This window comes from Cricetulus griseus, chromosome 7 (assembly GCF_003668045.3).
Source record: "Cricetulus griseus strain 17A/GY chromosome 7, alternate assembly CriGri-PICRH-1.0, whole genome shotgun sequence".
NCBI classification, from domain to species: Eukaryota; Metazoa; Chordata; class Mammalia; order Rodentia; family Cricetidae; genus Cricetulus; species Cricetulus griseus.
This window is the reverse complement of record NC_048600.1, coordinates 42,708,775-42,736,103: the sequence shown is the minus strand read 5'-3', so window position 1 is coordinate 42,736,103 and position 27,329 is coordinate 42,708,775. Positions and strand designations below refer to the sequence as shown.

Genomic DNA, 27,329 nt, shown 5'->3' with positions numbered 1-27,329 from the left:
TCGGATTAAAGGTGTTTGCCACCACTCCCTGACCTCTAGTGGTTTAGCTCTGCACTCTGATCTTCAGGCAATGTCACTACACCTGGGGCTTGGTTTTCTCCTTCTACCACATAGATCCTTGTGGCAAGCACCTTTTACCATCTGGTAGATTTTTCTGGGTTTGGGTATGAATTGAGGTAGATGAGACGGCATGAAGAAGATCCTCAAACCATTTACAGAACATCAGACTTGATGTGTTGATGTGCTAAGGGCTGCATCTGGGCTGTATTCTTTAATCAAGGAAATGAGGTCTAGTAATTTCAATATAAAAATAGCCAGTATGGATAGTGAAATTTTTGTTCTGAGTTTGCCTTCGGACGTGGTAAGCTTATCAGTCCGTTTGGATGTCCGAGTGGAAATGCCTCACAAGAGTTTGTATGTGATGTTGAAGCTGGCACTTAGAAGGCATCAACATGCAGGGGATTAAAACCATGGGGTTAGAAGCACCTGTTAGGATGAAGATGCCAGAGACTATACCTATACCATTGCTGAGAGGTGGAAACAGTGAGGTAAATCTTAGAGAGCAATGTGGGTAGTTGCTGCCAGGAGAAGCAGGTGGAGTGGAGGTAGTACCCTGGGCCTTAAGAGGAGGAGCTAGAATAGTAGATGGAGGGGGTGCAGGGTGGGACCAAAGAAAAGGGAAGGAAGCCAGGTGGGCGATGATGGCGCACACCTTTAATTCCAGCGCTCAGGTGGCAGAGACAGGCGGATCTCTGTGAGTTCGAGACAAGACCAGCCTGGTCTCCAGAGCTAGTTCCAGGACAGCCTCCAAAGCCACAGAGAAACCCTGTCTCAAACAAACCAGAGAGAGAGAGAGAGGGAGGGAAGGAGGGAGGGAGGGAGGGAGGGAGGGGAGAGAGAGAGAAAAGAAAAGGTTAGGGAAGTAATCTGCTGAGAGCTGTTGCTGACAGGTTAAAAGTAGAGAGAGCAAGGATTCCTGTTGATGTTTGGGCTCCTTGGGAATTTAACACACTGAAGGAAGAAGGTAATGCACACATCCTAAGAAAGTCTGGATGCTGAGTCATCATCAAAGTTGCTGGGATCATCTCCTGCCAATTGTCCCCTGTGATGGTCCAGGAGATTCTGATTACTAAGCAGAAGTTACCTCCTGGCATCATAGCAGCTTTTTGGAGGAAAGGCTAAGGCTCTGGCCTTGGATGCTGCAGGAGAATGTCTCTCAGGTTGCCCCTTTGGTCATTCTATTAGAGACCCAGTCCAATTAGAGGCATGTCAGCTTTCTGTCACTTATACCACTTAGTTGTGAATTGAGTTTGACTTCACATTTGGCTTTCTGAGAGACCAGATGTCCTGAAATTGGTCCCATTTGAACTGGTGTTCTCTAAGTTGGCGTCTTGGGAGCTGTGTTCTACAGTAGTAAATAGGGCTGCAGAAACATGTGCTCTATAGTTATAAACCTGTCTGAAGGAAATGGTTGAGGTTCACAGAGTGGCAGCTGAATGCCTATTGAAAAATGAGGTTCTGTATTTGCAATTTTCCTTCCAGATTGCAGACTTAAAAGCAGCCAGACAACTTGCTTCTGAAATTACTGCCAAAGGAGCATCTCTGTATGACCTGCTGGGCAAAGAGGTTGAGCTGAGGGTAAGTAGTGTTCAATTAAGGAATGAGTTTTCTCTTGCTTCTTGCCTTATAATTCTTCCAGTCTTTACTCAACTGTACCTGATTGAGTGGGTTAATGTGTGGGAAATTGGTATAGGATATGAACCCTTTCCTGATTCTAGTAGATAATGGTCTACAGGTTTTACTTTTTTTTAATTAAAAATATTTTTATACAATATATTTTAATTATACTCCTTCCCCTCCTCCAACTTCTCACAGATCTTGCCTCCCTTACATACCCAACATCATGGTTTTTTTTTTCCTCTCTCTCTAAAAAACAAAAGACAACCAAAACAAAACAAAAAGCATTGAGTCCATTTGTGTTGGCCAAGTACTTATGAGCATGAGGCCTACCCTGGAGCATGGCTAATATACACAGTGTCACTGCACTGAAGAAAACTGATCTTCCTTCTCCTCGTAGCTATCAATTGCAAATAGCTCCTTGGTTAGGAGTAGGACTTTGTGTCTACTTGCCCTTTTCCATTCTGTGATTGTTAATATCTTTAGCTTCCAGTCCAGGATTGGTAAAAAACAGCATGAAGCTGTGACTTTCTTCCTTGTGCCTCTTCTCCGCATTGTTCTCAATAGTGTACCTCAGTCCCTGGCTCCTAGTACTCACTCCTCCCCAGACTTACCCATTGATCTTTATAAAACTGGCTTTCCTGCTGGTGTCACTGTTATGGGATATGAGCTGGGCATCCGGAGTTTCAAATGTTCCCCAGGTGATTACAAAAGTGTGTGGCCAGTGATCTAAGTAGCACTTAGAGGTAGTCAGAGGAAGATGTTGCTATTAAACATACTTTCCAGTGCCGATCATCCAATGTGCTCCATCTATTCCATGAATAGTTGTCTAAGCATGGTTCCCAAACTTGGCTGAACATTGAACACAACTCCCATGCCAGGCTTTCTCAATACGAGTCAGCATCAGGTTCCAACAAAACAGCAGTTTGGGAACCACTGGTTTTAGAAGAAAAGTATTATTGAGTCCTTATGTGTACACACTGATGGTATTTAAAGCATTCGTTCTCAGTATAACGTTTTGTATACTGTAAACAGACTTCATTTCCTTACTCTCTTTCAAGTATGTCAGCCGCCATTGCTCTCGCTGCTTTGTCATTTCATTGTCATACCTAACTCCCATTTCTACTTTAGGCACAAGCAGAAGTAGAAGCTTAGCTACAGGGCTGATGGATATACAGACAGACAGCGAGCTGTCTGTGTATAGGGTGGGTCATCTAAATAGAAGCATTAGGAGTAAAGCTAATGGATATTAATTTCATGTTTGCCATTTGAGTTAGGATCACACAGAATCTTGAGCTGAAAATGAAGACTTTAAATATGAGGAGAGCCCACGTAGGCATTGGAGGCCATTTATAGAAGGTTATGACAAGAGATGTTTTGTTCAGAGATATACACTAGTATAAAATTTTGCTTTTCATTTTCTTGTGATATCAGAGATTGAATTCCAGGCCTTGTACATGGTGAGCCATAGTTTCTATCACTGTGCCAAACATTGGAGAATTAGTGTAATATATATGTCACATACTTTGGGGGGGCATAAATCTGAAATCCAGCAGTTTGGAGTCTGAGGATGGGGAGATACGCATCCAAGCGTATCTCAGGAAAGAACAAGGCTCTCAAGAAAGAAAAAAAAAAAATGGCAACTATTAGAAATTAAAAACTGAACTCCTTGTTGCAAACTGTGTAAGTTATTTTATCTCTCCTAGGAAATGAGAACAGAAGCCATTGCTAGACCTCTAGAAATAAACGAGACTGAAAAAGTGATGAGAATTGCAATAAAAGATATTTTGGTAAGATTATACTGCTATTATTTGTTGTTTTTACACCTGGGACTCAAAAATTATTTTCTCTGTGTATCAGACAGAATAAGAGAAGCCTAGAAACAAGAGATATTTTAGGGGATAGTTAGAGGATATTTTAGGATTTCTATGCTATAGCTACTACTATTCCTTTCAGAAGTAAAAGCAGTTTCTCAAGTTGTTAAAAATTCACCACTTTTAAAGTAATTAAACAGTTCTTATTTCAATATTTTGGTGACTATTCTCCTATTTTATTTAGCCAACTCCTTACTACTGGGCATTTAAATGATTTCCAGGCTTTCTTTTTGTCTCTGTGTAGAGAAGGTTTTAGAACTGGGGGCCTTATATATACTAGACAAGCACTTTACCACTGAGCTAATTGCAGGCCCTCATTCTAAGCTGCACTCTAACAAGTAGATGCTCACCATCTTATCCCACTCACTCACTCACTCACTCACTCACTCAGTGTCAGTTAAGTTTTGCTAGAGATGTACACACCTGTAGATGTACCATGTGTTTGTGTATGTATATATCTACTATCACACTTTTCTAAGCTCTGGGTATACCTAGCACCTGGATCTTGGCCTTTAAATACCATTCTCCACTAATGGGAACCAGAGAACCCAAGAAAAATGGCTCATTCTAGAGCTGGTTGGGAGAAATACATACAACCTCTTATTGTTCCAGGAGGAACAGAGGCGTTCAAAGTTACCAAGAGTCTGTAGAAGAGACATGGTGCCAACTTGATGGACTTCCCCTGATCAAACCAGGGACTGTTTGCACATCAACATAAATGAATTACAATAGTTTATAGTATATATCAGTTAAATAGGAGACAATCAGTGCTCAAATTAAAAAGCACTTCAAAGGCATTCTTCTTTCTACTTTTGTGTGTTTCCTTGGAGAGGAACATCCACTTTTCATGAAAAGAATGGTAATTTTTTTTTCTGTCTATGTGTTATCCTTCTTTCACTCCTGTCTCTGAAAAGTTTGTTACATAAGTTGCAGTAGGGGATGGGTAATATTTTGTTGTATGTTACGCTTTATGTTATGTTTTAGTGTATAGTGTATGTGATGTTGCTTTGCCCAAAGTATTAAGGAGTTCTGTGCCCAGAGTCGGGTAATGCCCTCCCACCACCCCATTCCCACCCCCAGCACTTTTTCTCAATATTTCTTATTCAATGTAGGCACAGGTTCAGAAGACTAAAGACCTACTCAATAATGTGGCCTCTGATGAAGCTAACTTGGAAGCCAAAATTGAAAAGAGAAAATTAGAACTGGAAAGAAATCGGAAGCGACTACAGACCCTGCAGAGTGTCAGGTAGAGTGAGTAGCTAGTGTCTGTGAAAGGTGGAAATAAGGTTGAAAGAATGTAAGTGGCATTAGCTGTTCAAGCATCAGAATGCAGCCTCATGCACAGAGACCCCATGTTACAGTTTCTTTGCTGCCTGTTCTAAATGCTGACTGCTACACTGGCTCGCTCTCTGTACTGCTTTCAATATGTCTGCAACATGGCTGAACTCTGGAGCTTTCTTCAAAGTTTTGTGGTTTCTTTGAACATGAGACAAAGTAAATCCAGATGATGAGTTATACCAGGTTTGGCCTTCTAAAATCTTGTCATAAATTAAATTGAAATAGAATATACGTCTGCTCTTGGTTTTGGTAGATTTTACACTTTTCACATTGATAATTCCTCACCTGTTAACAATTTATCTTTCTTATGACTTTGCCTCAGTGGAAAAACAGTCCTGGGGAACAAAGAAGTGTAATAGTGGCCCAGAACATTGCCTGTGTCAATGGAACCTTTTATATATTCCTCATATTTTCCTTGTGTTCTTCTCTTTACTTGCTTTATATTTTCCCTCCTTGGCCTCAGCATTTTTTGCTTTTCTTTCCACAAGCTTGGGAGTGAGCATTGGCAAACAGAAGGCACCCAGGGTCCTCCCATTCATGCCAGGGCCTTGCTCTTTCCTCTGCTGAAATCACAGCTACAAGAGTCCTTGGATTCACTAACAAAGTCGTCTTTAAAGCATAATTCATTCCAGTTAAGCCCTAAATCATGTTTTGTTTTGTTTTGTTTTTTTTTTTTTTTTTTTTTTTTTTTTGGTTGGTTTTTCAAAACAGGATCTCCCTATGTATCTCTGGCTGTCCTGGAACTCATTCTATAGTCCATGCTAGCCTCATACTCACAGAGATCCGCCTGCCTCTGCCACCCAAGTGCTGGAACTAGAGGTGTGCACCACTATACCCTGCAAGCCCTTTTTAATAGGGTAAGTTGCTTTATTCTGGTTTAAAAGATTAATGTTCTCTTTCCCTCTGTGTTTCATCCTCTGTCTTAAGTTACTTTTCTGTTGCTGTGACAAAAGTTACCATGACCAAGGTAACTTATAAAAGAAAGCATTTAGCTGGCCGTATGGTTTCAGAGGTTAGAATCCATGATGGAACAAAGGCATGGCAGCAGAAACAACTGAGAATTCACATCTTGAGCTATAAACAGGAGAGATAGAACTAGTCTTTTGAAATCTTGTAGCTTGTACCCAGTGGCACACCTTTCCAGGTAGGCCACCACTGCTCCTAATCCTTTCCAAGCAGTCTCACCAACTAGGGACCAAGTATGCAAATATATGAGGGTGTGGGGGTCATTCTCATTCAAACCATCACATTCCCTATTCCTGTGTTATTTTAAAAGCTGTTTCAGGTGTTTGCTTCAGCTGCACATATACTAAATAAAACAATAGAATTACCATGGCCCCATGCACAATTCATGAAGTGTTTCATATTTTTGGTATGTACTCTCTTGATACCATGGACAAGCATCTCAGCAGCTAGAATTGATTCTTAGTGAAGCTGACGAAATCAAAGTGGCCCAAGGAGTTTTGGGGAATGTGCAGGACAAAGGGTCTATCCACAAATTTGTGCCTTACTTGATTGCTGGCATCCAACATTCCTATCAGGACATTGGTACCAAGAGCTTAACCCAAGTCCAGACTTTGATATACTCAGGGGAGCTTAAATTTGAAAAGAGAACATACTCAGCTCAGGTGGAAGGTGGTGTTCAAAGCCTCCATTCATGTGAAAAGCAGCTTTTCTGAAAAAGATCCAGGATATACCTTGAATTTTTCAGTAAAAGTTTCAGGCTCCCAGCTCCTGAGCTAAAGGGACCCTTGTGTCTTAGCACCTCAGCCACCAGAAGAGATGGAACTACAGGCACATTCCTTTACAGCTAATTTTCATTTTTAAAAATTTATAGCCAGGTGGTGGTGGCACACATCTTTAATCCCAGCACTCAGGAGGCAGAACCAGGTGGATCTCTGAGTTTGAAGCCAGCCTGATCTACAAAGCAAGTTCCAGGACAGCCAGGGCTATTTACACAGAGAAGCCCTGTCTCAAAAAACCAAAATAAATAAATAAACAAACAAATATTTATATGTATGGATGTTTTTCCTGCATGTATTCCCATGTACCATGTGCATGCCTGGTGCATGCAGACAACAGAAGGTACCAGATCCCACTGAACTGGAGTTACAGATTATGAGCTACCAAATAGGCAGTGGGAACTGAACTCTTATCCTCTGGAAAATCAGCCAGTGCCCTTAATTGCCAAGATATCTCTCCAGCCCCTCATTGTAATTTTTTTTTTTCAAGACAGGGTTTCTCTGTAGCTTTGGAGGCTGTCCTGGAACTAGCTCTTGTAGACCAGGCTGGTCTCTAACTCACAGAGATCCGCCTGCCTCTGCCTCCCGAGTGCTGGGATTAAAGGCGTGCGCCACCAACACCCCACTCATTGTATTTTTTTTAAGAGTTTTCCCATTAAGATCAATAACAAAATTAGGCATGGTGTTACATGCCTGTAATCCTGGCACTTGGGAGAATCAGGGAGGAAAGTAAAAGAGAAAAGGAAGGGAAAATTAATGCTAAGAGGAAAAAAGAAAATTTAGCCAACCAGTTGAAATAGCCTTTTGTCACAGGTTTTAAGTTTTATTTTATTTTAAAACAGCTCTCATTTGCAGTAGCCTCTTTACGTGTTTGGAAGATGTTCATGGAAGTTTCTGTCCTGCCTGGTTCTGGAGTTAGTCCCAAATAAACACACAGGTGTTTATATTAACTGTAAACTGTTGGGCCAGTGGCTCAGGCTTCTTATTGGCTAGCTCTCTCTTAATTATTAACCCATTTCTATTAATCTGTGTATCTCTATGTGGTCTTGGCTTACCAGAGAATGCCCAGGCATCCTACCTTCCCAGCAGCTGTGTGGTGTGGTGTCCCCTCACAACTCATTCTCTGCCTTCCTCTTTCCAGCATTCTCCTTGTCTGGTGGCCCCATCTATCATTCCTTCCTGGCTATGTTCTGCCGGTCCTTTGGCCAAAACAGCTTTATTCGCCAACCAATAAGAGAAACATATAATCACAGTATACAGAAATGCATCCCCTATCAGGAAGACTGTGTTGTGTCATGTCCATAGTAGAATATTATACCAGCTCAGATAATGCATATGTTTAATTCTTTAATCACAGCACTCAGAAGGCAGAGGTAGGCAGATCTCTGTGAGTTTGAGCACAGCCTAGTATACAGCACGAATTCCAGGGCACTCAAAGCTACACAGAGAAACCCTGCCTCAAAAAACCAAAAACAAATAAATAACTTAGTGATTTACAGAAGTGTGTATGGCACGTGACTGTTAACCCTTTTGGATCCTGTGATCCATTGAAGTGAAATCCACAAAACGACTTGCTAATTTACCTTTTAATTTTTATTAAAAAATACATTTCTGGTTGGGTGTGATGACATATGTGGGTAGAAAAGAGAACAGGCAAGTTACTTTTAAGCAGTTAGCAGAGTGGGGACCTTGTGTAATGAGAGGTTTCATGATATATTTCAAAGAAAGTCATGATGATGGAAGTTGGAACTCTTAAATACAAATTTCAAACTACTGTAAATTGACTAACTTACTCTTTACTTCATTTGCTCACTTTAGGCCAGCCTTTATGGATGAGTATGAGAAGATTGAGGAAGAATTGCAAAAGCAGTATGACATTTATCTAGAGAAATTCCGGAACTTGGCTTACCTGGAGCAGCAACTTGAGGATCATCACAGGATGGAGCAGGAGAGGTTTGAAGTAAGTCCTTCTGGGTTACTCTACACTCTGAGCCATATAGATTTGTGTGTATCGTGGTATGAGAATGTACGCTACAGGCTACTTGAGTGGTTCCTCTGCCTTGCTGACTCCACAGCGTGGATTCTTGGTTGTCAAGTATTAGATGTGTTACCAGGGTTTGGGCAGTGAGAAGAGGAAATGTGACCTGTAACCTGTGACCTGTGACCTGTGAAGTGACCTGGAAGGGCCTGTGTTTGCTCTGCCCTTTCCCATGCCTAATACAAGGGCATTTTTTTTGTTTGTTGGTTGGTTGGTTGTTTGTTTGGGTTTTTTGGGGGGTTTTTTGTTGTTTTTTTGTTTTTGTTTTGTTTTTTTTTCCGAGACAGGGTTTCTCTGTGGCTTTGGAGGCTGTCCTGGAACTAGCTCTTGTAGACCAGGCTGGTCTCTAACTCACAGAGATCCGCCTGCCTCTGCCTCCCAAGTGCTGGGATTAAAGGCGTGAGCCGCTGCCGCTGCCGCCACCACCACCCAGCAAAGGGCATTTTTTTTAATGCTTACAACACCAAACAAAATTTAAAAGCCAGTTTTTTAGTTTGATTGATGTTTTGCATTTGAACATGTCTGTGTGTTATGTGCATTCTCACATGTGTATGGGTGCGTGTGCATAGGGAGGCCAGAAGTGCACATGTGGTGTTTTCCCCTTTCTGCCTTATATTGGCTTGCCTGTTTGAGGGTGGGGAGGCCAGTGTCTTGCTGTGTTGCTCAGTCCAACCTCTTGCTTCAGCCTCCTAAGTGCCGGAACTATAACATACATGTTAACCATGCCCAGCTTAATTGGGGCTCCATTTGACAACATACCTGACATATTGCCTCCTTCTGGCCATACACCAGGAACTAAGACCAGTATTTCCTTGTTATCCCGGCATCCTGATCTGCCATTAGCATCTTAGATTGGAGTGGTGACTCTGTACAGGCAGAAATGTGCAAACAGTTCTGCCTTCTTTTGTTCTGAGCGGAGAACTGTGCCTATCTGTGTTAGACATATTTCCTGTGTCCACTGCCCTTACAGGCACACATAGTGAACTTGTGTAGTGTCACTCATTTCTTCCAGAGTTCTAGTGGTAGTAGGAGGGTATAGGGCTGGAACATCAAATGCCTAGGCCATCCCCACAAGCTGCTGGATAGATGGCAGAGAAAGAGCACAGGTATATGGACTGCATAGGTTACTTAGGTAAATTTTTTAAATTTTTAAAAAAGGTTTATGAATGTCTGTTTTGTGTATTGGTATTTTTCTTGCATGTATGTCTGTGCATCATGTACAGTGCACTCAGAGGCCAAAAGAAGACATCATATTCTCTACATTGGTGGTAACAGATGGTTGCAAGCCACTGTGTGATACAAGGAATTGAACCAGGGTCCTCTGTAAGAGCAGCCAGTGCCCTAAACCACTGAGCCATGTCTCTATCCCCTTAAGCTACCTCCTAAAGTCTGTTTTGTTTTGATTTTTTGGGGGGGGGTGAGTTCTGTATGACAGACACTGTAGTATTCACATGGTGGTGTAGAATCAGATCAAAGGTCATCATCCTTAATCTAGTCTTTCTCCTCCACAGGAAGCTGAAAATACTCTCCGTCTAATGCAGAATAAGCTAAAGGAAGAGGAAAAGCGGCTGCTCAAGAGTGGAAGTAAGTCTGCTAGTTCTGACTAGAGCCTTCAGCTTTGAGAAGGTTCCTTGTAGATTTAAGGTTTTTGTCCTATGTGTGTGAATGTGTGTGTGTATGTGTGTGTGAGTGTGTGTGTGTGTGTGTGTGTGTGTGTGTGTGTGAGAGAGAGAGAGAGAGAGGGGGGGGTGGGTGTGAGTGGGAGGTGTGGTGTGAGTGTGTAGTGTGTGTGTGTGTGTGTGTGAGAGAGAGAGAGAGAGAGAGGAGAGAGAGAGGGTGTGGGTGTGAGTGGGAGGTGTGGTGTGGTGTGGTGTGTGTGTGTGTATGTGTGTGTGTGTGTGTGTGTGAGAGAGAGAGAGAGAGAGAGGGGGGGGGTGAGTGGGAGGTGTGGTGTGAGTGTGTGTGTGTGTGTGTGTGTGAGAGAGAGAGAGAGAGAGAGAGGGTGTGGGTGTGAGTGGGAGGTGTGGTGTGAGTGTGTAGTGTGTGTGTGTGTGTGTGTGTGTGGTGTGTGTGTGAGAGAGAGAGAGAGAGAGAGGGTGTGGGTGTGAGTGGGAGGTGTGGTGTGAGTGTGTAGTGTGTGTGTGTTGTGTGTGTGAGAGAGAGAGAGAGAGAGAGGGTGTGGGTGTGAGTGGGAGGTGTGTGTGTGAGTGTGTAGTGTGTGTGTGTGTGTGAGAGAGAGAGAGAGAGAGAGAGAGAGAGAGAGAGAGGGTGTGGGTGTGAGTGGGAGGTGTGGTGTGAGTGTGTAGTGTGTGTGTGGTGAGTGTGTGTATGTGAGTGTGTAGTGTGTGTGTGTGTGTGGTGTGTGTGTGAGTGTGCAGCTGTGGGTGTGCAATGGAGCACATGTTGAGGTCAGAGGACAACTCTGTGATTGGTTCTTTTCCTCTCACCTTTACATGAATTCCTGAGACTCAAACTCAGGTCATCAGGTTGTTGACAGGTATACAGTGAGTTACATTTCTCATGTAAGTCAATGAGTTACTTACATTTTAAGAAATATTTTATTTTCTTTAATTTTTTTCTCTCAAATTTTAATTGTAATAAGAATATAGATGGTATTTGTCCTCTTAAACATTAACAAATCTGTCATTGTTGACTAGAAGTGCAAAAATATTTCCTGAAAGCAATTTTCTCACAGCTTTCATATTAAGTACCATTTGAGTTTACTCAGACAGCTCACAGAGGCTAAAACGGAAGCACAGGTCTGCACCAGGTGCTCTTGAGACTCTTTTTCCTACTGGGTTGCTTTGTCTGGCCTTGATATGAGGCTTTCACCTTGTCTTATTGTAACTATCTTGTTTTGTCTTGTTTGGCTGTCATCTCTTGGAGACCTGCTCTTTTCTGAAGAGGAAATGAGGTGGAATGGATGGACCTGGGGAAATGGGAGAGCTAGGAGGAGTGGAGGGAGGGAAACTGTAGTCGGGATGAATTATATGAGAGAAGAATCTATTTTCTTCTGTGTTTTTGTTTAGGTTTTTGTTTTTGTCTTTCAAGACAGGGTTTCTCTGGGTAGCTCTGGCTGTTCTGGGACTCATTCTTTAGAACCAGACTGGCACCAAACTCAGAGATCTTCCTGCTTTTGCCTCCCAAGTGCTAGGATTAAAAGCATATGCCACCACCACCAGGCTAGAGTCTTTTTCAATAATAATAATAATATCAAAGCTTGCTTCTAATTACACAGCATCTAACTAATATTCATTTCCTATGATACAACATTTTTGTCTCATTAAATACTACAGTTAGCTTGAATTTATGTAATAAATAATTATGAAAGACAAATTGTTCCTAGTAGTATGAATGGTCCCGTTATAGAGCATGCTAAAAAAGCAACTGTTTCATGCAGTATCTATGAAGGGACCATTGCTCGTTGGCAGATGCCATACAGTCATCCAGGAGTGCTCAGTAAGGCTCTCACCTATAGGAAAATGCACTAAACTTGAGACCTAGATTCTGGGATTCCATGATGAGCTGGCATTGCTCACCGGGACAACATCAGGGCGTCCATCCAACACTGGGAGCCGTAGCAGTGTGTGGTCTTCCTGCTACACCACAGTTGCGTTGTGTTATCTTCCTGCCTCATCACCATTACACTTCTCTTGCTACTTCTCTGTTTTCATAAGATGTTTTTATTCTCAGGGTCAAGACAATACACCTGACCATTTAGCTCTTCCCCCAACTTGCCTGTTCCCTTTGTGTTTATCTCCTTTGTACCTGTTCTCAGAGAGCCCTCGAAAGAGAGCAGGAACTTCGGGGAATCCTCTAAGAACAGGTTTAGAAAACCTGAAAAGTGTCTCTAGCCAAGCCACTCCTGCTGCTTTAGTTCTAGGTTAGTCAAGACAGAAAACAAGTGGTATAGTGATCTATATTTCATTGATATCAAATTTTCATGGATGAAGTAAGAAGGAAACTAAACTGAGTGGTGATTTTGTGTTATAGTTATTAAATTATGTTAATATGAATCCATTGTCTGTATAAAAACTTTTAGGAGATTGTGGTGGTGATCTTGAGGGATCCCTTTGTGACACTGTCACCAGCTCTAGGCTTTCCCTCATGAACTGAAAAACACAGCTCTTCTTCCTTTGGCTAAAGGAAGCAAGTTGCCTTCCATAGTTCCTGGGTGGATACAGTTATCTCATATAGGCACAAAGGAAAGCCTTTTGGAAGACCAACAACTGCTGGATTTCCAGGCTGACTTCTAAGTCAATGTCAGACCAACGACTGCAAATCTTTCCAAGTTCCTCCTTCCCACCCGTCACTCCCTGGGCTTAGTGAGGCACGAAGCAATGAGAGATTTTTCTCCCCAATATAGTCTCTCTCTGTTGGTTCTGTCTAGAAAATGTTCATAGGTTATAGGCACAAAGACTATTTTTTAAATGTGTATAGAGTGATTTCAGGGCTGGAGAGGATGATTAAGAACCCTTGCTGCTCTTCCAGAAGACCCTACTTCAGTTTCCAGCACCCATACCAAGTACCCCACAACTGCCTTTAATGCCTTTAACACCAACTCCAGGGAATCCCAGCATCCTCTTCAGGTCTCTACAAGCCTCCCCACACATATGGCATACAAGCACACACACACACACACACACACACACACACACACACACACACACACACACTGAGAATTTTTTAATAAAAAAAAAAGTGATTGCTCTTGAAAAAAACAAAAAAGCAATTGCACTGAAAATCCCTTTTATAGAGTACGTTCATGAACACCCCTCCAAAATAAATACAATTTATTTTTAAAAATAGCTTTCTTAATTAGTTTTGTGGGGGGGTTAGGAATTGGACCCAGAGTTTTGCAGAAAGTGAGTACATGCTCTACCACTGAGCCACAATCCCAGGGACCCAATGTAGCCTTTATCTAGAACTTTCCCCAGTGAAGAATGTCATGTACTAGTGCACTTTCTTTCTCGGGATATCCTGCTTTGCTGCCCAAGCCTGGGCTCCCTCCTCGCCTCCATCCTGCTTTATCTTCTTCATCTAGCTCCACTTCTTTATCTTTGTTAAGGTCAGGACTCTTAGTGACAGCCTGGCATAGGACAGAGTGGCTTTCCCTCCCCCATTAGCCAAGGGCTTCCAGCTACCTTGACAGCCAGCTACTCAGTTTGTGAAAAATTCAGTCTGTCATAACACGGTCCACATTCTTTTTGCTTTGAAAAATTGCTCTATTATGAGCTGCATTAACACTTCACTAGTACCTGAGAAAATCCAAGGGGTCTCATAAAAGCTAATAGATGAAAAGGGGCCAAGAAAGGCAGATGCTTTTGCACTGAAGCCTTAATAGACAGGAGATGTTTGGCTGTAATGCAAGAACTACTCCTTTATTCTGCCTTCTGTTCTTCCTGTCAGGTAATGATGACTCAGACATAGACATCCAAGAGGACGATGAATCTGATAGTGAGCTAGAGGAGAGACGGCTATCTAAGCCTCGGACAGCCATGGAGGTGCTCATGCAAGGTAGTATAACTCCTTCTGTTGCCCAGCTCCCTTGCCTGTTTCTCAGATCACCAAGGGCAAAGTCAAATGGGTGCTGCTTAGCATTGAGATCCACAGGGTACTGTGAAGGGTCCCCGAAGCCATTCCTGCCTCCTTTTATTTTGTTCTTCCGGATCTGTCCTCATACTGCTCATTGGGAATCGTTACCTCTAACAGTCCTTCTGTTCAATTTCATGTGGCTAAGCTGGCCTTTAATTTACAGTGTACCTCAAGATGACCTTGAACCTGATCCTCCTGCCCTACCTCCTAGGTGTTGGGATTATGGCATTCACCACCATGCCTAGCACCTGTAATGTTCTTCTCTGTGGCCCTGGGAATTGATGATTCACAGATACCTCAGAAATGGCCTCTGCAACTGAACTCTGTATTCTGCTCATTTGGGTTCGGTACAGTTACATCCCTGTGGCCAAGGAATTAACACAGAGTAAAGGGATCACATGAGTACATCTCATAAAAAAAAAAAATTTAAAATGGTTTTTTCTCATGTTCCACTTCAACCTAGAGGGTCATAGCTAATTTTCAGGGGCTTTGTCCTTACAAATTGATTTTCCATGCACATGTAAGATACACTCACATACACACATACTGTCAAACATAGGTAAAAATATTGCTTGAAAATTCTTCAGCCTAAGTGGGAACAGATTACATCATTATTCTATGACTTTTATTCTGAAAATTAAATATATTGGGGCTGGGGAGAAGGCTGAGCCAGTAAAATGCTTGCTGTTCAAGTATAAAATCTGGGTTCAGATTCCCAGCACCCATGTGAAAAGCCAAATGCTGTAGTGCCTGTCTGAAACCCTAGTACTGGGGAGGTAGAGACAGGAGGATCACTGAGGCTTGTTGGCCAGTCTTATTGAATCAGGTCTCAAAAAAATAATATGGAGCCGGGTAGTGGTGGCGCATGTCTTTAATCCCAGCCCTTGGGAGGAAGAGGCAGGTGGATCTCTGTGAGTTCGAGGCCAGCCTGGTCTACAAGCGAGGCTCCAAAGCTACACAGAGAAACCCTCTCTCAAAAAGGGAAAAAAAAAGTAAGTAAATAAATAAATAAATAAATAAAGATATGGAGCTGGGCAGTGGTGGCACACGCCTTTAATTCCAGCACTTGGGAGGCAGAGGCAGTTGAATCTCTAAATTAGAGGCCATTCTGGTCTACATAATGAGTTCCAGGTCAGCCAGGGCTACGTGGTGACACCCTATCTCAACAAAAGCATAAACATATCCTTACATAAAGGTACAAATATTTCTAAATTTTACTCTTTTTAAAACTATTGACTTGCTGGTTGTTAATGGTACATGCCTTTAATCCCAGCACTCAAGAGGCAAAGGCACTTGGATCCCTTGAGTTCGAGGCCAGCCTGGTCTACAGAGTGAGTTCCAGGATAGCCAGGCAGCCAGGGCTGCACAGAGAAACCCTATCTCAGAAAACAAAAAACAAGAAACAAACAAACAATATATATATATATATATATATATATATATATATATATCGTCCTCCATATATATATATATGGAGGATGATATAGGAAGATACTGATATCAACCTCTAGCCTCCACATATACACATACAGGCATACATGTATTCACACACATGAATATGATGCATACATACACTACACCCAAATTAAATATATTGTAACTGTTGTAGAATATTCACCAGAGAAGACTGCTTGGGTATGGGTTTTAGTCAATAGAAAATTTTTATTAGCTAGCTGGAGACTACACTGGATTTTCGGGATCTGATTAGAACCCTGAGCCTTTTTCGGAGTGAGCTTTTAAGCACAAAAACCATGTTCTGGGTTGATATACTTCAGTTCACAAGAACAAGTTAGGCAGAAGCAGAACTACAGAAGCCTGAAAACAAGGTTGGTATATTAGAGACTTTCCCGTAACTATGGACTTTGATGGGTTTAGACCTTGTTTTAGTTTTGGCAGGTGGTGCTGTCTACATGCTTAGTTTTACAGCCTGAATGGTACTTCCATCATGGAGTCAGTTGTGCCAAGGTCTGGGACTCTGTCACAGTAACTGTCTGTGATAGATAGTTACTGATAGTAACTCTATCAGTAAACAGAGATGCTCTTTTTAATGGCCACATCATATTCCACTGCATAACTGTACCCTTAATTTATTTAGCTATATGCTGAGATATTTAATTTCACTGTTTTTCTTGTAAATACTTCTTTCTGCATATGTGCAAGTGTTTCTTTAGTGTGCATCATTTCAAATGGTATTTTTTTAAAAGAGGACTGATTGTTACTTATCTTGAAAGGTAATCTTATAAGGAATCACAAACCTAAACTTTTGTATATGAAAAAGAATCAGTCAGCTCTACTTTAAAACTTTGGGTGCATAACCACTCATTAATAATTTTTTATATCAGGAGATTGAGGGAAGAAATGGGTATAAGGAATTAATCATCACCTTGGGTCATCAAGCAATCCTAGCAAGAAAGGCACGTCTGCTAATGATAATTGGGCTGCTTTGTTCTTGTTCCCTGATGAGTTCCACATTCAACTATGTGCCTTTCTAAAGCTTTAGATTGCCTTCTTGGATTTTTTCACTTCAAAACTATTTAACAAAAATATCTTAGTCTAACTTTGTTATCAAATGGGATTCTTCTGTTAAACATTCTATTAACTTTAATTTTTGTTTTTGGTACAGGGTCATGCTGTATAGCACAGGATGGCCTCAAATTCAGAGTCCTTGCACTCCAAGGACCCAAGTGCTCAGACTCTCAGACTGCAGGTGCCACCATACCCAACTGTAAACTCTAATTTTGATAGCTACTCAATTGCCCTGTATTTACCTTTAAATATGTTTCTTACCCATCACCCAGCTAATGTTTAGCCCACAGGTACTTTTTTGGTCTTTGAGACAGGATCTTATTTTGCAACTCATCCTGGATGCAAACTCAGTCTCCAGCCTCAGCCTCTAAAGCATTGGTACTGTAGAGAATAGTTTATACCTAATAAGTTTCAGAGGTGTTGTCATCATCTTTTCATCATTTTATGTTAACTTTGTTGTTAGCTGCTTTTGTTTATGCTGGGCCCAGCTGTCTTTATTTCTTATGTATGCTTCCCATTGGATGACTAATTGCTTTGGTTTCTTTTGTAACCTTTCACTTTTTCACAGCTTCATGACATAAACAGAGGCTAATGGTAGGTCTTCCATCTGATGAATGGGAGCCAACACTAGGAAAAGGTGTGTAACTGATTCGGTGTTAATCTAAGAAAGGCAACGATTTATTCAAATCCTGCTTAAGTACTTATCTTGCAGAGTAAGTTCATATAGTCCAGTTCCAAAAAATATGGCAAGGGCCTTCAAATGCCATAAGGCTTTGCACCTTGTCTGGCCCAGTGCTCAGTTGTCTCTCTGGGCCTGATATGAGCAACCTTCTCCTGCTCTGCCTGGACCCAGCCAGCAGTGACCCTGCTAACATTTTCACTTGGAAACTTAGGCCTAGATTAAAGTAGAGGAGACACTAGTTCATAAAAGAATAATATTTTCTTTTTCAACAGATACCATGAAAGTTCTACTGCATGTAAACTAATAATGGAGTTCAGTGATTTTTTTCCCCCTCAGATACTCAGAGAATATGTTTTAAAAATACTCTTGATTGCTGGGTGGTGGTGGTGGTGGTACACACATTTAATCCCAATACTCATAAGGCAGAGGCAGGCAGATCTTTGTGAGTTTGAGACCAGCCTGGTCTATAGAACAAGTTCCAGGACAGCCAGGTCTACACAGAGAAACCCTGTGTCAAAACAAACAAACAAGTACTCTTAATTCATGTTTGTTTTGTGGTGCTGGAGATTAAATCCATGGCCTTAAGCATATGGCTAAATGTTCTACCACTTATCCTTACCCCCAGCCTTCATGTATATTTTTGTATGTAAATTTTCATTACATTCATTTATGTGTGCACACATAATCACATATCCAAAGAAAACTTTTGGAACTCATTTTTTTCCTTCTTCCATGTAAATTCCTGAGATGAAACTCAGGTCATTAGGCTTAGTGGCAAGTACCTACTGAACCATCTTGCCAGTCCATGTTAACTTTATATTTATTTGTTCATTTTTTTTTTATTATTGTTGCTGAGGCATGGTACAACTCACTATGTACCTCAAGCTAGCTTTGAGCTCCCAGTAATCCTCCTGCCTCAGTCTCCTGAGTCTGAGATAACAGATGTACCCTATCACATGCTGAATTTTATTGCTCTTTTTTTATCTTTTAAGTAGAATTGCAGAGCAGGGCATGGTAGCACAAACCTGCAATGCCAGCACTCTAGAGGCTGTGGCAGGATCAAGAGTTCAAGGCTAGCCTCAGCTATATAGTGAGTTTCTCAAAATAGGGGATACAGGAAATGGATGATTATTTGTTGGTAATTCTAATTAGTTGAAGCTTAACTACATTTTCTAAGGGAAAGCAAGTCTTAAATGTCATTTCCTGTTGTATTTTCCAAGGATCTTATAATTTCATGTTTTGTTGTTCTCAGGAAGGCCCAGCAAACGCATCGTGGGCACAATGCAAGGTGGAGACTCAGATGAAGATGTGAGTCCCGGCACCCTCTCACCACTCCTGTGCCTCCTGGTCCTGGGGCTGTCCTCTTAGATTAGCTCAGGTGCTGCCAGAAGTCAGGGACTGCCTGTTCCCAGCACATTGCTTGAATGTGACAGAGTTTGTCAATAGCTTGTTTCTCATTTCACACAAATATGCTCGCCCTTTTTTTTCCCGCCTTCTCACTGTTCTTTCCATTCTCGCTTTCCAAAGTTGGAAGCAGCACCAGTCCTCTTAGGTAAATGCAAGACTCCCAGCTCCAGGAAGCAGGTTGGTTTTCTTTTCTTGCCTCATCTGTTAGTTGGTGTGTGTTGACCTGCTCAGGGCCAGCAGAGCCTCTCTCCTCTGGGGTGATGCTTCCTCTCTGGGGCAAGAAGCCCTCAGAATAGATGCCATGGAGAGAAGGGCAGAGTGGTCTCTTGCATTACCAAACTAAGGAGGCTCAAACACCAAGACAGTCATCAGGCCCTGAATTATAACAGAGATAAAGTGCTGATGCCAAGGGCCATGGCCCAGCCTTTCTTCAGCACTGTCCTATGGTTCTGCAGCAGGAACATGGAAAAGGTGTCCTCCTAGACCAGGGCCTCAGAGAGGCCCAACAGGAGGCTGAAGTCAGGCTGCTAGTGCTTTGCACTCTACCAGGTAAATAACTGACTAGAAAACTTAACCAAAAAGGGAAATCTGGGCTCTCAAAGTAGCAGGCTGAGCATACCCTGCCGGACTCTCTGAGCCCTTCTTCTGTGATAGTCCTTGGCAGTGCCATTTGGCCCATTTAGCAAAGGTTACTGGAGAGACACCAATCCCAGGTCAGTCTGTAAGGAACAAGCCTGTCTGGGGTGTGGCGCTGGTGCCAGACTGCACAGGGACTAAACAGGACCATATGCTCTTGTAGGAAGCTTGGCTTACTAAGTACCTCAGTGCAGTGTTGCTATACACAGAGCAAGCTGGCCCTTATCTTTCTGGGCAGGAACAGAGAAGCTTGTACCTTGAATTCCTAGAGGACAGTCAAAGGAGAGTCAGGGAAATCACTCAACAATAACTTTCTTCTTAACAGAGAGGGCACTGTGATAAGGTAGTGCGCATCTACTCCTGTCCACCTGAGTCTGAAACAGGGAGGATCTGGCTTAAAGAAACCAGTGCTTCCTGGAAAGTGGTTTCTGTTCTGTTTTATTTGCTCGCATGCTTTAAGGATGAATGTGTCTGCAGTGGCTTCAGCAGTCTTCCCACTTGTTTATTTCATGAAGCTCCTATCACAGGGCTTGAATTTGTTGGATCCTATGAGTGTTAGATCCTGAATGCAGTAGGGGTCGGGGAGGGGGAGGTGTGGCGGGGAGTGGGGTGAACAGTCCTTGCCTTTGCAACGCACATGTTCTAGTAACAACTAAGTAGATTTACCACAGTCATAGGTATTAGGGAATAAATAAAGTAGATTCAGGAGATGAGAAATGATAGACAAGGTATCTTTTCACATGTTCAGGCAAGGCCTATCTAGTAACAAATTGAAGCAGAGACCTGAATGAGGGAAAGAGTAAGCCATGTTGGGATGGGCAGAGCCCCTGGGCCTAGGGTGTGTGGGCACCTACAGTAAGGCAGAGGCAGGATGGAAGGGACTAGGGTGCAAGTGGTGAGAGACAACGGGGACAGAACTATGCAGGGTGCATTGAGGACCGGGTAAGATAGGAGATGTTAAAGAATTGTGTGCCCAGCGGAGAGATTCAGAGGTGGCAAGTGCAACTGTGTAAGTTGGAGGTGAGGACGTCTTAGCCCGAGGCCATGATGGTGTTGGTATTGAGAAGCAGATAGATTCTGGGTGTTTCTGAGGTTTGACCCATCTTGTTTTGTTAGTTGAATACCCCAGGGTGATGAAGAAGAAAAATGCAGAATGTTTCAGTGGTGGAACTAACCGAAAGCCTGGGGTTTTAACTTCTTGAGACAGAAATGATTTGAGGAAGGGACTGATAGGGCAGATCAGGAAAAGTTTGGAATTTAAGAAACAGGGCTGGACCAGAAGTGGAACTTGGGAGCAATCCATATTTAGATGGAAGCCATGATAAAGATGTGATTACACTATTTGGAGAGCAGGAAGAGAAAAGAGGAGGCCTGCAGTCCTGAGCTACCTCTGTATTGCAGAGGCCAGAGAATTAAAAAGGATCGGGTAAAGGAGTTGGAGCACACTATACAGAGAGCTAGGGATGGAGGGCAGACTAGAGTGTTTGCCATGGAGGGTGGGGGGGTGGCCTTCAGGAAAGAAGGGTATGTCGGTGACAGATGTGGGAAGGACTATGGATCCATCCCACTGGATTGGAATCCTTTCAGTCTTGATAAGAGTGGTTTGGGGTTATGGGATAGAGCCTGTTGTACTTATGTAACGGGAGGAGCACACTTGAGTACAGCAATTTACCCAAGGAGTTCATTCTTTTTTTTTTTTTTTCTTGTGAAACAAGATCTTTCTGTGTAGCTCAGGTTGGCCTCAAATTCATAATCATCCTCCTGCCTTAGCCTCTAGAGTGCTGGCGTTGTAGGCTTATACCACCACAGACCTGGCTTTCCCAAGGATTTCTGCTGAGAAGGAAGCATACAGAGCAGGGTAGCTAGAGAAGGTGGTAGTGAGATGAGAATTCTAACATGTATGTACTACTTGGGAATAATAATCTAGACTGGGTGGCCAGCCATCTTGGTATACATGGAGCATAGGACTTGCTGTAAATAAGACAACTCGAGTTGGAGATCCCTGGATCCAGACTGTGAAGGAGCTGGGGCCCCTTCATCTTGCTTTCTTACCCACATCTGTGCTGCTTTCCGTCTCCATCTGGAATTGGCCTCACTTTCCTGCCCTTCTTGCTGTCTACCTATCTGCTGTGTCTCTAGACCGCAGGAGCCATTCAGCATCTAGGTCCCTCAGCATATATTAAGGGTATTCCCAAGACATCCATGGAAAGCCAACTCCTGCTCGACAACCCCAGTAAAGGCTGGTGTTTGAGTTACTGGTTATGTCCTCAGTCTAGTGGAGTTGTTCAGCTGGCAGCGTGCAGTGTTCCCACAACCTTCCACTATAGAGGTATTGCTGGTTATTGCACCGTCCTTGATAGAGTAAAGTGGGGTCTCGAAGGACAAGATATTGTAGTGAGCTAGCACCTCAGTTGCATGTGCCGTCTTTTTATTTCAGGAAGACTCAGAGGACAGTGAAATTGACATGGAAGATGATGAAGAAGATGATGACGATTTGGAAGATGAGAGCATTGCTCTCTCACCAGCTAAGCCCAGTCGTAGGGTCCGGAAACCTGAACCCCTGGATGAGAGTGACAATGACTTCTGACCTTCTTGCCAAGGGACACAGGCAGATTAAGAGCCTCAGATTTCTAGGTAAACAGGGAATCAGCAGACTGGAAAGGTAACATGTATTTTTTTTTTTTTTCACTACACCATCTGGGCTTAACCATTACTGAAACAAACCCCAAACCCCAACCAAGATTTTCTTTTGTCTTATTTCGTAACATTTGGGAGATACATGTGTTCTAAGTAATTCAAATCCACAAGAAAAGAGAAATATAAACTGACACCATGTAAGTCTTGACTGCTGTTATTATTAAATTAATTTTCCTTGATGTTCAGCCCACAGAGAGGCTCCAGATTATGAATGTTTTGTTTCTCTCAGAGGGCTGGTGTTCTTCTGGGAGGCAGAGTCACTTCAGATTCCCACTTCACAGCCCTCACTCTGGGCTGTTTGGGAACTACTAGATGGGTTGTCTCAGCAACTGCAGCTCCAACTCCTGCTGCTGTCTGTTCCTGCTGGCAGGCATCCATGTGAGTGTGTGTGTGCATGAGTGTTACATGTGCACATGTGAGTGTGTGCCCAGGTATACATGTTTATGCTAGTATGTGTGCATGTCTGTGTGAAGGCCAGAAGACCTCTGTGGTTGTTCTCAGGAACAACCTTTTGGGGAGTAGGGATGGGTCTGTTTGGGACCTGGGACCTCACCTATTAGCCTAGACTGACTAGACAGTCAGCTCTAGGTATCTCAGGGCCAGGATTCTGAGCACACACCACGGCACCTGGAGTTTTTGTGAGGGTTTTGGAGATTGCACTCAGAACCTCATGTCTGCATGGCAAGCATTCTATCAACTGAACTATATCCTCAGCCCGATTGGCATTTATTTTGAGACAAGGACTTACTATGAAGCCCTAACTAGCCTGGAACTCCTATGTAGACCAGTCTGGCCTACAATTTACAGAGGTCTATCTACCTCTGCCTTAGAGTTCTGATTAAAGGCATGCATCACCACTTCTGGTACTCTCTTTTTTAAATCTTTGTGTATGTATACCACACACAGGTATGCTGGTGTGCATATGCCATGTGTGTGTGTGGAAGTTGGAGGAAAACCTCTAGTCAGTCCCCATTTTTCCACATTATTTGAGGCAGAGTCACTTATTTGCTGTTGCATAGTGCAGGCCAGCCAACCCCAAAACTTTGAAGGGTCTCTCACCAGCTCTCACGTCACTACAGGAGCACTGAGATCACAGACACACTTTACTAACCCAGTTTTACATGGACTCTGAGGAGTCAGACTTGGGGCCTTATACACACACAGCAAATGCTTTACGCATCCACTAGCTGGCATTTATTTTTTTGTTGTTGTTGTTGTTGTTTTTGTTTTTTTTTTTTACATCATAAAACATGAAAACCATTCCCTTTTACTTGAGTCAAGAAGAAAACATAAACTCTTTCTCTGTTTCCCAGTTTCCTGTGTGAAGGGACCAGCTCCCCTTTCGGCAGCCATAACAGCCGAACACATGCTTGCCATAAACTTGCCTTGGTCACTTAGAGGTCAGATGCCTGCCTTGTGACAAGGAACCAATCAGAAGTTAGTTAGTCACTAGAAAGTCAGATGCCTGTTTCACAAGGAACCCATCAGAAGTTAGTTAGTCACTAGAAAGTCAGATGCCTGCCTCGTGACAAGGAACCAATCAGAAGTTAGCTGGTGGCACTATGCTTTATGACCCTGGGTGTGCTTTACGGACAAGCACACAGCAATGACGCACAAAGCATAGCAACCACCCTGGGAGGGCCTATGTGCCATAAAAACCAGTTGACCAATCAACACAGGGCAAGCCCTCCAAGCCTGGAGGCACACCAATCGTGAGCCTGTGTGTACCCCTAGACACTCCCCTTATGCTGCCCTACAAGATCTGTATGCAGCAGGTTCGAGCTGTCTTTTCTAGCCATCCGCCCTGGAGGATGGGTGAAAGACCCGAGCTAACATGGGGTTAGCTCGTTAAATTACAATAAAGCCTCGTGCAGTTTGCAGCAAGCTCTCGAATCTGCCTGGTGATTGGGGTGACCGCAGTCGTGGCCTGGGACCCCGGATACCTGAGTTTTCTGGGGGTCTAACACTGTGGAGGAGAAGGAGGGGTCAGATGGTCATATTTAGGGGCTTGAGAGTTGGAAGAGACTTCAGAGGTCCACACATTGGTGTAATCAACAGAGCAGACTTCTTGGCCTCATCCTTCAATCTCCTGCTTTCTGAGACAGAATCTGTACTGTTTAAATCTCACTATGTAGTCAAGGGGCCCTAACCTTGACTCCTCAGTGTCACTTTATAGTTGAGCAATGGTACATTTAAGTAATTTTGAGGAATTGTTTTCCAAGGATATGAATGTATAATAGTGAAAGAGCAGTTATAATGTAGAAATTTGTTGTGGTGACATATGACTATGATCCCAGCATTCAGGAGGTCAGGGCAGGGTGGCTGGTTCAGGAGGATAAAGACCCTGTCTCAATAAATTTCAGGAACCTAATACATTGGTACATAGAGTCTCTTTGGCCTTGGCCATGGAATCATTTTGTCATAGGTACACTGTGCAGATTTTCTTTTCAGCTGCTATACTCACAGTAGTTCAGAGATGAATGTGTCTTAGCATCTGCATGCAAGGTGTGTACAGTGTAGGGTATTATAGGTTTGGGAACCCAGAGTAAGAAGCAGTAAACTGCCTCTGGAGAGTCAGTGAAAGTCAGATTGGGCTGGGTCTTCTGGGCTTGGTGTGGTCTGTTTGTCTCTCTGTACTACTAAGGATGGAACTCAGCCTCGCTATTCTAGATAAGTGCTCTACCATGATCTGCATCCCAGCCCTGGACAGGCAAGCAAGACTCCATCACACAAGATCCATGTACAATCAAGCCAGCCAGAATCCCCACATAGATGAGGAGATGACCCTAGGCCCCATCCTATATAAAAGAGACAGTCCCTAGGCCCCGTCCTGTACTGAGGAGCTATTGGCAGTTAACAACTGCTTAAACAAAGACAATCTTTTTTTTTTCTTTTTTTTTTAGGGAGTCCCCACTGCTGTTTCTTATGCTCCAGTGGATGGCCCCACCTGCTTGCACATATGGTCTATACTAATTGGACTTAGTGGGTTATCAAACAAAAAAGATCTGAAATTAGAAGGGAGTACATGTTGGGGGAAGAGCGGAAATGGGGGTATATGTGATCATATTTCAGTGTATACATGTGTGAAATCTCAAAGGATTGTTTTAAGTCTGAAAAAATAAAACAAAACCCAACATTGGGGCTGGAAAGATGGCTCAGAGGTTGAGGTTACTTGCTGTTCTTCCAGAAGACCTGAGTTCAGTTCTCAGCACCTATATCAGGTGACCTACAGGCACCTATAACTGTCGTTCCAGGGTGTCTGATGCACTCTTGCAGTCTCGTTGGGCACCTGTACTCATATGTGTGCATGCGCGCACGCGCGCGCACACACACACACACACACACACACACACACAGAGAGAGAGAGAGAGAGAGACAGACAGACAGACAGACAGACAGATAAACAGACAGAGACAGAGAGTTAAAAGTAAATCTTTTTTAAAAGATCAGGTAGGACAGAACTACAGAAGCATAGCGGTATCAGAAGACATAGGATAGAACTTCTGGAAGGGAACCTTCTAGGTCTAGTGGGCTTGCTCTCAATATCCTTGGAGAGCACCCTCTGTTCTCACAGTGTTTGGGCCTCTGTTGGGAGCCAAGAACTGATTCCATTAGGGAATTTCTTGAGGTCCAAACCTCTCTGGTCTGCATTGTATTGCAGATGCTAGCTGATTTGCTGTTGAATGGCATAGCCTCAGTGGAGAATGTCCCCTAGTTTTGCATCTCTACAGGACTAAGCATTTGAAAAGGCCTGCACCAAGGCTAAGGGGCTAGTGAGGAGATGGTGAGGAGGTATTGGGCAGAGAGGTCAACAGGAGGAGAGACAATTGAGAGAGATCTGCTGATAGGGTCTAGGAAGATGGAAGAGAAACGGTCTCAGGGTCAGGGAAGAATGGTTAGAAAACAGTCAAGAAGATGTTGAATAAAGGAGAGACTCCAGTTTTGCAGCATGGAACTGAGAGCTCTCTAAAGATGACAAGATGCATGTGTCTGGTCTTTATCACCATTGGGTTGCTAGGAATTTCCAAGTCCACACTCCCCCACTCAGACCAAACTTCATGGCTTCCGTGGTTTGGGGCTGAGACATGCCGGGCCACGACAGGCCTCAGACTGAAGGAACCAGCTCCCCATTTCGGCAGCCATGACAGTAACACGTGCTTGCTATGACCTTGCCTTGGTCACTAAGAGGTCAGATGCCTGCCTCGTGGCAAGGAACCAATCAGAAGTTAGCTGGTGGTGCTATGCTTTATGGCTCTAGGTGTACTTTATGGACAAGCACACAGCAATGACACGCAGGGCATAGCAACCACCCTGGGAGGGCCTATGGGCCATAACAACCAGTTGGCCAATCAACACAGGGCAAGTCCTCCAAGCCTGGAGGCACACCAATCCTGAGCCTGTGCACTAGACACGCCTCTTACGCTGCCCTACAAGATCGCTCGGCAGCCGGTTCGAGGTGATTTTGCTGGCCGTCCGCCATGGCAGGTGGGTGAAAGACCCGAGCTAACATGGGGTTAGCTCGTTAAAAAACAATAAAGCCTTATGCAGTTTGCATCAAGCTCTCGAATCTGCCTGGTGATTGGGGTGACCATGGTCGTGGGCTGAGACCCCGGAGGCCTGAGTTTTTTCCGGGGGTCTAACAAGACTTACATACTAGACTTCTACAGGATACAACTTTCCCTGCATTTGTCTACTGACTGACTGATGTCTTTCTGCCTGCTGAGCTTCAGCCAGAAACAATGTAAGCCAGAGGCCTAGAGCAACGTTGTTGTTGGCAGTGCAAGGGATAGAACCCAGGACCTACTCCACTGAGATGGATGTAGTCCCAGTCTGAGAGCAACATCATAAAAGTACCAAAAGAAAGAGAGTAGCATCCAATACCCACAGATAGTACCCTTCAAAACCAAAATGAATACAACTTCAATTTCCAAGTACCATTCTTTGAAGATTATATTTTTCTTCCAGCCTAGGAACCCATCAAGAACTATTAGGTCCTTTTCATTTGTTTAGTTTAAAACCATCTCCAGACTGTTGTAACTTTTTCAGCAGTCCGGCCAGCTTTGTAGAAAGTCCTTCCGTTTGGAGTTTGTGTCTCCATACCTCTACGGTTAGGCTTG

At 43.3% G+C, this 27,329-nt stretch overlaps 1 protein-coding gene across 1 annotated transcript in view; it reads left to right on the top strand.

The window, feature by feature from the left end:
• The window catches only part of Cluap1 (clusterin associated protein 1), a 31,410-nt gene extending 9,006 nt beyond the window's left edge, over positions 1 to 22,404 (top strand). Inside the window, exons 5-12 of the mRNA XM_027424031.2 lie at positions 1,543 to 1,638; positions 3,384 to 3,467; positions 4,664 to 4,797; positions 8,450 to 8,591; positions 10,181 to 10,253; positions 14,079 to 14,186; positions 18,725 to 18,780; positions 21,953 to 22,404. Of these exons, the coding sequence (XP_027279832.1) occupies positions 1,543 to 1,638; positions 3,384 to 3,467; positions 4,664 to 4,797; positions 8,450 to 8,591; positions 10,181 to 10,253; positions 14,079 to 14,186; positions 18,725 to 18,780; positions 21,953 to 22,102 (843 nt within the window). The 3' untranslated portion in view covers positions 22,103 to 22,404. The remainder of the gene's footprint in view (positions 1 to 1,542; positions 1,639 to 3,383; positions 3,468 to 4,663; positions 4,798 to 8,449; positions 8,592 to 10,180; positions 10,254 to 14,078; positions 14,187 to 18,724; positions 18,781 to 21,952) is intronic.
• Positions 22,405 to 27,329: the final 4,925 nt, after the last annotated feature.